The sequence below is a fragment of the Eschscholzia californica genome, unplaced genomic scaffold (assembly GCF_041429995.1).
Source record: "Eschscholzia californica isolate CP2 unplaced genomic scaffold, dmEscCali1.0.p SCAF_4, whole genome shotgun sequence".
Taxonomy (NCBI): domain Eukaryota; kingdom Viridiplantae; phylum Streptophyta; class Magnoliopsida; order Ranunculales; family Papaveraceae; genus Eschscholzia; species Eschscholzia californica.
The window spans coordinates 14,068,468-14,077,041 of NW_028238461.1; the positions used below are offsets into that span (position 1 = coordinate 14,068,468).

Below are 8,574 nucleotides of genomic sequence, written 5' to 3' on the forward strand. Positions count from 1 at the left end.
TATATATATAATAAGGTGAATAAACAAGATAAAAGATGTAAGAGTTTGTCACATAATATGTATACTTTTTCAAGAACATATTTTGGAAATTACAGGTGAATAAACAAGAGAAAAAAGATTATTAATAAGACGTTCCTTTGTGAATTTCTTGATCCGCTCTGGGCTGATGGGTAATTAACACGTCTTGCGTTTTTACTAGCCGGAAGGCCCATATCCTTTTCCTTGGAGCAGGCGAAATTGCAACGACTAGAACGAACAACTCTAAGCAAAGCCTTATTTGTTAAAATAAAAACATCTTTCTGATTATCAATTCCCATCGAGAAAACATAACCCAAAGTGTAAGGACTTCCATAAGGTGGGCTACATTGTATTGGAGAGTCATGGGAACAAGTAAAATGAAGCTTAGAACTTGTGAAGTTCCCACTGTTTTCGGGCCACTCGGTGCCTTCCCACATAAATCCACCATATAAATCTGTATGCAAGTACCTGAATTTCCATTCATATTCAAACTCAGTTGACGTATGATAAAGATGGAAATTGTTCATATGATCCTGCCAATATTAAGCTTAAAAAAAGAAATGAACTCACTTGCCGTACATGCATGGATCAGTATTGGATCGATAAAAATAACCACCTGTTATGGATGCAGATCCATCATTTGTCTTTACATCGGAGTGGTCATATCCCATTACAGGGGAGATGAGGTTCATGGAGCCGATAGATTTGTCTCGTCGAGGAAGATCTTGGGTGTAAGGAGTGGTATCGCGGCCCTCGTAAAATTTCCATCCATAGTTTCCACCCTTTGTGATTATATCCACTTCTTCATAGTGATCCTACAATGTTCTACTTGATATAAGCATCAGATATGGTTAACAAACAAAGGGGGTTTGTTCGGGCTTGGGTATAGGCCCATTAAGCATAACGGATGAGGCCTAGGGCGAGTATCGGTTACCAAACCTATGTCATGTTATAGTTCTTAAAATGAAACACATTTAAATAGAATATCATCGATAAAACATTACGGTTTAAAAAAGTAATGAGAACGAAAGTAGTCTTTGAACCTGGCCACAATCTCCACAGAGAAAATAAGACGGTCTTTCTGAATCGAAACTACAACGCCATGGATTGTGAAGGCCCATAGCCCATATTTCAGGCAATAACTCTTTGTCATCAGAATGAGGATTATCCCTTGGAATAGAATAGTTTCCCCAAAGTTCAAGGTTGTTTATTTCTCTTGCACCTGAAAACATAGTGACAAGGTAATGATAACATAATATGTGAATATACATGATAAGACGGTTCACTTGCTAAAAGCTTTCAATGTTAATAGAAAAATTTCGATAAAATGTACTCACTTGGTAAGTTATCTATGTCAAACCTCATAATTTTACCAAGCAGGGATTTCTTATTTTGGGAAAAATTGTATGGATCAGCTCTACCTTCATTATCTCCCATCATGAAGTAAAAAAACCCATCAGGCCCGAAAAGAATCTGCCCTCCATGAGGATCCGAAGACGAAAGGCCCATTGTGAATATCCGTCTCACTTCCAACGGATTAGCTCTTGCTCCCTAACAAAACAAACCAACATTTAAGTTTATCGAAGGAGCTCGGAGGAACAAAAAATTTTAGATAGTTATGAGAATCGAAACGATGTGTACCAACGACGGATTTGATGTGGTAAACTCTGAAATAACAGTATGATACCGACATGGAAGGTCTCCATTACTAGGATGAAGCTTCGAAGGATCACAATTAACATCTGTGTTACATGAACATCTTCCAGAACACCCAGGTCCTTGATTCCTATCACAAATATAAGAAACAAAAAACCGACCATTTCGAGCGAATTTTGGATGAAGAGCAATACTCATTAGTCCAAGACTGGTATCAAGATGAACTATATTAGTTATATCTAAAAATGGATTCGATTTATCAAGCACTAAAGTTCCTCCGGATCCTTGTTCGGGAACAGTTGCTAACCATATCTTACCTTCTTGATTCGCCAAGAAAACACGGTTGGATTTATCAGGATGAGGCTCCATATCAATGAAAGATCCATTGTCGATTTTCTCAAGGCATAATCCCTTTGAGGGTTTTAGAGCTTTACTATTACTCAATGAAACGGATTTTCCATCGAAACATATTAATCCATTGTCGAAAGACCCACCAAAGGCTTCACAGAAATCAGTTTTTGACTCCCAAAGATCTGTCAGTTTGGAAGTAGTAGAATTAACTGAAATTTTAGCTTTACTTTGTAATGAAATGTCAAATGGGGAATTCGATATCAATACACTGTGGCATGTGTCCCAGATCCTTGAACAAAAGTTTCTTGTCGAACCTGTGGGTATGCTCGAATTCGCTGAGACGGTGCACAGAACTGGAACTGTTCGACTACCCGATTCAGTTTTAAACAAATAGGCTGAGAACTGATCACATTTCTGCATATCATCAAAAGCTTGAATTAAGAAATTTTAGTTTCCATTAGGAATATATACAAACAATACATCTTCATAAGCCAAGAAGACAAGAAGGAAACAAGAAGATGAAGATATGAACTTTAAGCTAACTTGGGTAAGTAAGATTTACCGCACAAAGTACAGATTTCAAGAGAGAAGCACAAGCAAGATCAGTGATGTTCATAGACTGAAATGATTTCTGCAACTCCAAGTCCTGGTTGGAATCACAACACACATGATTTCCATTGTTTGGACAAAATACTAGAGGAGAGTCTGGAGTAAAGGGTGCTCCTGCAAAACAAAAACAAGATAACCCATTTTAGATTTCAACAAAAGAATTGCAAAGAAAGCTCAAGAACACCAAAATAGAAGAGATAGAGAGACACACTTGAATCAGTACACAAAGGGTGAGCAGAAGAGGGTTGTAGCAAGTAAGAAAACAGGAGAACAGTAATGATGGTAAGTTGCATATCTTCCAATCTCTCTCTGTCTATTCTATGGAAGAGTTTAAGAAGAAAAGTAGAGTACAAATTGCTACTTTTCAGTGTTGTTATAACAAAGTAAAGAGACTCAATTTTAATACTCAAAGTTCAGAACCTCTTGATTCTGGGTACTCAAATCTAAAACCATCCACTTCCATAGCAAATAATTTCATATTCTCTCTCTCTCTCCCTCTCCTTCTCTCTCTGACTAATATACACAAATCCATGCACCTTCATTTTGTTTTGAGTTTTCTACAGATACCCATGCAAGTGTAAGGAAACTTCTGTTTCACGTAACTTATTTTAAACTATATAAAGTCCCTAGAAGATTGGGCAGAGGAGCTCCAATTGAATCAAATTTTGATTCTTAATTAAACCCTCAAAACATAATAAAGAAAGTACTAAAATGTGGAACTTGGAGGTGGAGACTTGTAGTTATTGGTAAGTAGTTAAGTACGAATGCAACATTGTAGCTACAACTTCAAGGACGATACGTATTTCAAGACATGATGAAAGGACAACAATCAATAAAAATCAAGAATAATAAACATATCCTACAAAATAGAGGCGTCATTATACGTGCATCCACGCCTTTATGTAACAGTTAGGGGTGTCAATGGGTATCTGTTTACTCGAGAACAGGACTGAATCAGAATTTAGTACCTGTTAAGAATATAATATATATATGTATATATATGTATATATATGTGTGTGTGTGTGTGTGTGTGTGTGTGTGTGTGTGTGTGTGTGTTCTTTGGAGTCGGTGATACCCCTGTGGTACTCAGAACTTGATTATTCTATAATTTGAACTCGGGATTTTTGTACTACAATATTTGTTATGATGAAGAACAAGCAAACCAAGAACGCAACAACAAAAGTTAACAATCACACAGAACACAAGAGATTAATGTGGTTCGGTTGGTGAGACCCACTCCACGGCAAATAGTAGCGCGATGATTTTTCATTATAAATGAAAAACAAGATTACAAAGATTTCTTTAAAGGTTTTAGTATTTGCAACTCATCAAAACTCTAGCATTCATAAGACTAGGGCAAACATTAGTAACCGGTTCTCTGGTCGCAACTAGATGTAGACCCACATTCAAGGCACTTTCAACAGGATCAAAATACATACATAGTACAACTGTAACTTTCAATAGGTTATGATTCTGGTTCACAAGATACCCGAAATAGAACCAACCCGTTGACACCCCTAACAATATACTCAGCTCATTGCCGGTACTTTTCCTACTGGACACCCGTTGGAGTACAAGGTCTTGCTTTCAAATTGAACTCAAGCAGATCCACGGCCAAAATGCGCACGCGCCTGCCAAGGCAAGGCCATCACCTAACCCATGCACTAGATACTCTCCAAGACTATGAGGGGTATTACATATAGGCAGCTGTGTGAGTGCATAAGATTACAGATAAGTTCGATACTATTGAATAGATATAACGTCTGAGTAAAGGTGTTGGATTCGAGAATCCAAATGCAGATGCTTCTCATTCAACTATATATCAAGCACAAAAAAAAAACTTACTTCATTTAAAAAGGATTGAGTATATTTTACACGCTAAAATCCAGAAAAAGAAACAAGTAAAACGAAAAGAAGAGCCAAAGCTCATATCTTAAAAATCTAAAACTACTCCCTCTTGAAGGAGAAAGACTCTGTTGTGGGTTCTTATAAGCTGTAAATTTCTCTTTTGGACAGGTAAAGTTACAGCGACTAGGACGAACAACCCTAAGCACACCCTGGTTTATTAGAATATAAACATCCTTCCTATTATCCAAACCCATTGAGTATACAAAACCCAAATTTCCTTCCACAAAGCTACATTTGATTGGAGAATTTCGAGCACATTTGAAAGAAAGCTTATGGGAAGTAAAATTTCCACTGTTTTCTGGGCTTTCGGTGCCCGCCCATATAGCAAAACCGTACAAATCCGTATACAAGTACCTAAAATGCCACCCGTAAACAGAGTTTTAGACAAATTGATTCAAGCATTATACGAAGTTGAGAGAGTTAGTAGAGTTTTTATTGAAGAAAATGAACTCACCTGCCATACAAGCATGGATCAGATTTTGACCGATAGAAATGACCACCTGCTATTGACGATGATCCTACTTTCGTGTTTTGAGCAGAGTGATCATATCCCAGTACAGGTAGAATGGTGTTTTTGAGGCCCACAGATGTATCTCCCTGTGACGAATTTGGTAGATGATGGAAAGGAAAGGTACCCTCATAAAATGGCCATCCGTAGTTTCCTCCTTTCTTGATCACATCGACCTCTTCATATTGATCCTACTTCAAGTAAGCAAAACAGCTTTTTAACAATCTAAACAAACTTTATTTTCTTACCTAACAATCACACTCGGAAATAGTAGCAAAAGACCATAATTTCCAAATCTAGCAGAAAAGCTTATAATACGTGATTTACTTCACAAATTCGATAAATATTCTCAAAATGTTACCGTTGTTAAAAACTTAAAATGAATTTTTAAGAAAGAAAAAGCAGTACGGATATAAACAATAATTAGAATGATAATAATCTAGAAACCTTGCCAGAGTCGCCGCAAAGAAAGTAAGATGGCCTTTCTGCATCAAAACTACAACGCCATGGATTTCTGAATCCCATGGCCCAAATTTCAGGCCGCAATTCCTTGTCATAAGAATATGGATTATCTCTTGGGATTGAATAGTTTCCCCATAGTTCAAGTTTACTTATTTCTGCTGCACCTGAAATTTTATTAGAAGGATTACAAAAGCAAAGAAACATGATATAACAATATAAACAAAGTCGAAGATTATTGCAACTTAAGTCAAAGGTGCTCATTAGATTCGAGTGAAATTATAAACTGTTAGAACTTTGGGTCCGAGATGGTAGCAAGGGACTGAATCATTTCCACATTAATATATTATCATTGCTGTGTGTACCATGAGCATTTTAATATTGAATCATTTTTATGTTGACTGAATTTGTTGATGTTCATCTTTTACTGCAATTCAAAATTGTTTATACAAAAAAGAAACAGATAGAAATGGGGGTTGACCTCCATTAGTAACGAGCCGTTTACGAGCCTAATATTTTGTTTATATTGATTTTTTATTGCTCTTTGCTGTTTTTCTTTTACCATTTACGGCTTTCCATGTAAAATAACCAATGTGCTTGTTTGCTATTTCAATATTTCTTGTTTTGTTTGGTTCCTTTAGTGGCTGTTGACTCGGACGTGGAAGACAATCTTCCCCCTCCACAATAGGACCTAAAAGATTTTAGTAAACTCGAGCTCTGATACCATTTGTCAGTGTCATCTTAGGCCTTTGTCCCCAAGTGCTCTTGGACATCTCTCACCCCCAACAACTAGCTCAAGAGGTTAGGTTTTCCCCCCACACTTATAAAGTGGCCAGCACAACGTCACAGAACCAAGATGGGATTACTCCAACACCTTTTTACTGAAAATTGTCAAAGTTGATGCTACATCGGAGAGACCAGGGTTCAAAATCTTCCCATTTCCAAAAAAAATGCTATTTCTATTAAAAATTGGAACTCCATCCAAATAGTTATGTCATAGAGTACTCACTTGGTAAGTTATCAATGTCAAGCCTCATAATTTTACCAAGCAAAGATTTCTTGTTTTGTGCAAAATTATAAGGATCAACGGCATCTTCACCATCTCCCTTCGTGAAGTATAAGTAACCGTCAGGTCCAAAGATTATCTCCCCTCCTGGAGCATTCGGCATTGTAATTCCCATTGTGAATATCCTTCTCACCTCTAAAGGATTTGCTCTTGCTGCCTAAAAACAGATCAACCTAGTATTCAATTAAACTATCTTAGCAAGATTTAGATTGGTAGTAAAGATCTTACGCTAAGTGTGCAAATACTTACCAAAGAAGGCTGTGAGGTGGTACCATTAGCAGTAAACTCGGAAACAACAAGATGATATTGACATGGAGGAACACCATTAAGAGCATGGAGCTTCGAAGGATCACAATTAACCTCTGTATTACATGCACATCTTCCAGAACAAGCAGGCCATCTAATTCTATCACATTGGTAAGAAACAAAGAAACGACCATTTCGAACAAAATTTGGATGAAAAGCTAAACTCATTATACCAACATTTGGGTTTACTATATCAGATATATCAAGAAAAGGGTTTGCTTCATCGAACTCTAATATGCCAATGGATTCCTCATCCGGTACAGTTGCTAACCATATTATACCTTGCAAACTTGCCAAGAAGACACGGTTCGATCCATCTGGATGAGCAGCCATATCAATATAAGAACTATCCCTAATTTGCTCAAGGCATATTCCATTTGGGGGAGGATTTGGATTTCCCACATTATGTGAAAAAACAGATTCACCATTGAAACATGACTTTCCATCATCAGTAAACCCACCAAATTCTTCACAAAACCCACTTTTCGATTGCCAAAAATCAGTGAATTTGGAATAAGTAGAAGATTCTTTAACATTAGCTTTACTTTGTAATGGAGAAAGAAATGGGGAATTTAATATAGGTATATCATGGCATTTATCCCAGACTTTTTCACAGAAAAAACTTGAAGAACTTCTGGCTGAGGTTGAATAACTTGAGTTTGATGAAATAGTGCAAAGGGTAGGAACTGTTTCAATCCTTAACCCAGATTTAAATAAGTTACCAGAGAACTGATCACATTTCTGCAAACCATAAAAATTTTTGAAACCCTAGGATCAGAATCACATAAAATATTTTTTGAATGGTAAAATCAATCAGTATACATGTATCACAATGACTTACAGCACAGAGTATAGATTTGATGAGAGAAGCACAAGCAGGATCAGAGATATTCATGGCTTGAAATGATTTCTTTAATCCCATGTCCTGGTTAGAATCACAGCAAACCTTCCCATTCTTAGAGCAGAAGAGTAATGGTGTTTTTGGAGTAAAGGGTGGCCCTGCAATAATCAAAATAAGGAAAGTTGTTCATGATTTCAGCAATAACAATTCAAAATGTGTGTGTTTGTGTTTGAGAGAGAGAGAGGAAGAAACCTACTTGAATCAGTACACAAGGAATGAGAAGAGGAAATGAGCAAGGAATTAGAAAAGAACAAAAGAATAGTAATAAAACCATTCATCTCTCTCTATACTTGGGAGGAAGTGGGTTTTAAGATGAAGTTATATCATGATAAGTAAAGCTCTTAATTTGGGTGCATGATTTGATCATTGGAGTTAGATTTTCAACCCACTTCTCCCTCTCCTACCATTCAAGTGACCTTGGAGTTAGATTTGTTAGTGTAATTGTACATCATTGTATTTAGTTTAATATTCAAAGGATATATATATGCCTACACCGTATATGAATTACTTTTCTAAATATAACAATACCCTAGTTTGGGTGCCTACACCGTATATGAATTACTTTTCTAAATATAACAATACCCTAGTTTGGGTGCCACGGTAAATGCATATATTCTGTAATGCGGAGGTCCCAGATTCGATTCCACAGAAATGCAAATTCAGAAATATTGAATTTAAGTATAAATAAAGTAGTTTCTGTTGGCTTTAAGTCATTTAATTTCGTCAGGCTCTAGAGCATCTCTAATGCAAGACTCAAACTCTAAATCTTAGAATGCCACGTAAGATTTTTTT

The 8,574-nt window shown here is 36.6% G+C and overlaps 2 protein-coding genes across 3 annotated transcripts; both read right to left on the minus strand.

Annotated features, from left to right (window-relative positions):
- Positions 1 to 44: 44 nt before the first annotated feature.
- LOC147542956 (HIPL1 protein-like) lies at positions 45 to 2,955 on the minus strand. Its single transcript, XM_086634401.1, has 7 exons — positions 2,846 to 2,955; positions 2,588 to 2,748; positions 1,660 to 2,439; positions 1,356 to 1,569; positions 1,062 to 1,240; positions 589 to 833; positions 45 to 486 (listed from the first exon to the last, which is right to left on the minus strand). Exons 1-7 carry the CDS (start codon positions 2,925 to 2,927, stop codon positions 90 to 92), a joined length of 2,058 nt encoding a protein of 685 aa, XP_086490527.1. The 5' UTR covers positions 2,928 to 2,955; the 3' UTR covers positions 45 to 89.
- Positions 2,956 to 4,456: 1,501 nt separating this feature from the next.
- On the minus strand, positions 4,457 to 8,246 carry LOC147542957 (HIPL1 protein-like). 2 transcript variants are annotated; one of them, XR_015223361.1, is made up of 7 exons: positions 7,979 to 8,246; positions 7,723 to 7,880; positions 6,825 to 7,622; positions 6,519 to 6,732; positions 5,498 to 5,676; positions 4,997 to 5,244; positions 4,457 to 4,896 (listed from the first exon to the last, which is right to left on the minus strand). XR_015223361.1 is itself a non-coding variant. In XM_086634400.1 (7 exons), exons 1-7 carry the CDS (start codon positions 8,058 to 8,060, stop codon positions 4,506 to 4,508), a joined length of 2,067 nt encoding a protein of 688 aa, XP_086490526.1. In that variant the 5' UTR covers positions 8,061 to 8,246; the 3' UTR covers positions 4,457 to 4,505. The 2 variants fall into 2 exon arrangements, 1 of the variants encoding a protein (XP_086490526.1); XM_086634400.1 differs by having other exon boundaries at positions 4,997 to 5,241.
- Between the last annotated feature and the right edge of the window lie 328 nt (positions 8,247 to 8,574).

Coding starts and splice junctions, on each gene's coding strand:
- LOC147542956 (XM_086634401.1), bottom strand. CDS start 2,927: ATGCAACTTACCATCATTACTGTTCTCCTGTTTTCTTACTTGCTACAA. Junction 2,749..2,845: donor CCCTTTGTGTACTGATTCAA/GTGTGTCTCTCT, acceptor TTTGTTTTGCAG/GAGCACCCTTTACTCCAGAC. Junction 834..1,061: donor TCTGTGGAGATTGTGGCCAG/GTTCAAAGACTA, acceptor AGAACATTGTAG/GATCACTATGAAGAAGTGGA.
- LOC147542957 (XM_086634400.1), bottom strand. CDS start 8,060: ATGAATGGTTTTATTACTATTCTTTTGTTCTTTTCTAATTCCTTGCTC. Junction 6,733..6,824: donor CCACCTCACAGCCTTCTTTG/GTAAGTATTTGC, acceptor ATCTGTTTTTAG/GCAGCAAGAGCAAATCCTTT. Junction 4,897..4,996: donor GATCCATGCTTGTATGGCAG/GTGAGTTCATTT, acceptor GTGGCATTTTAG/GTACTTGTATACGGATTTGT.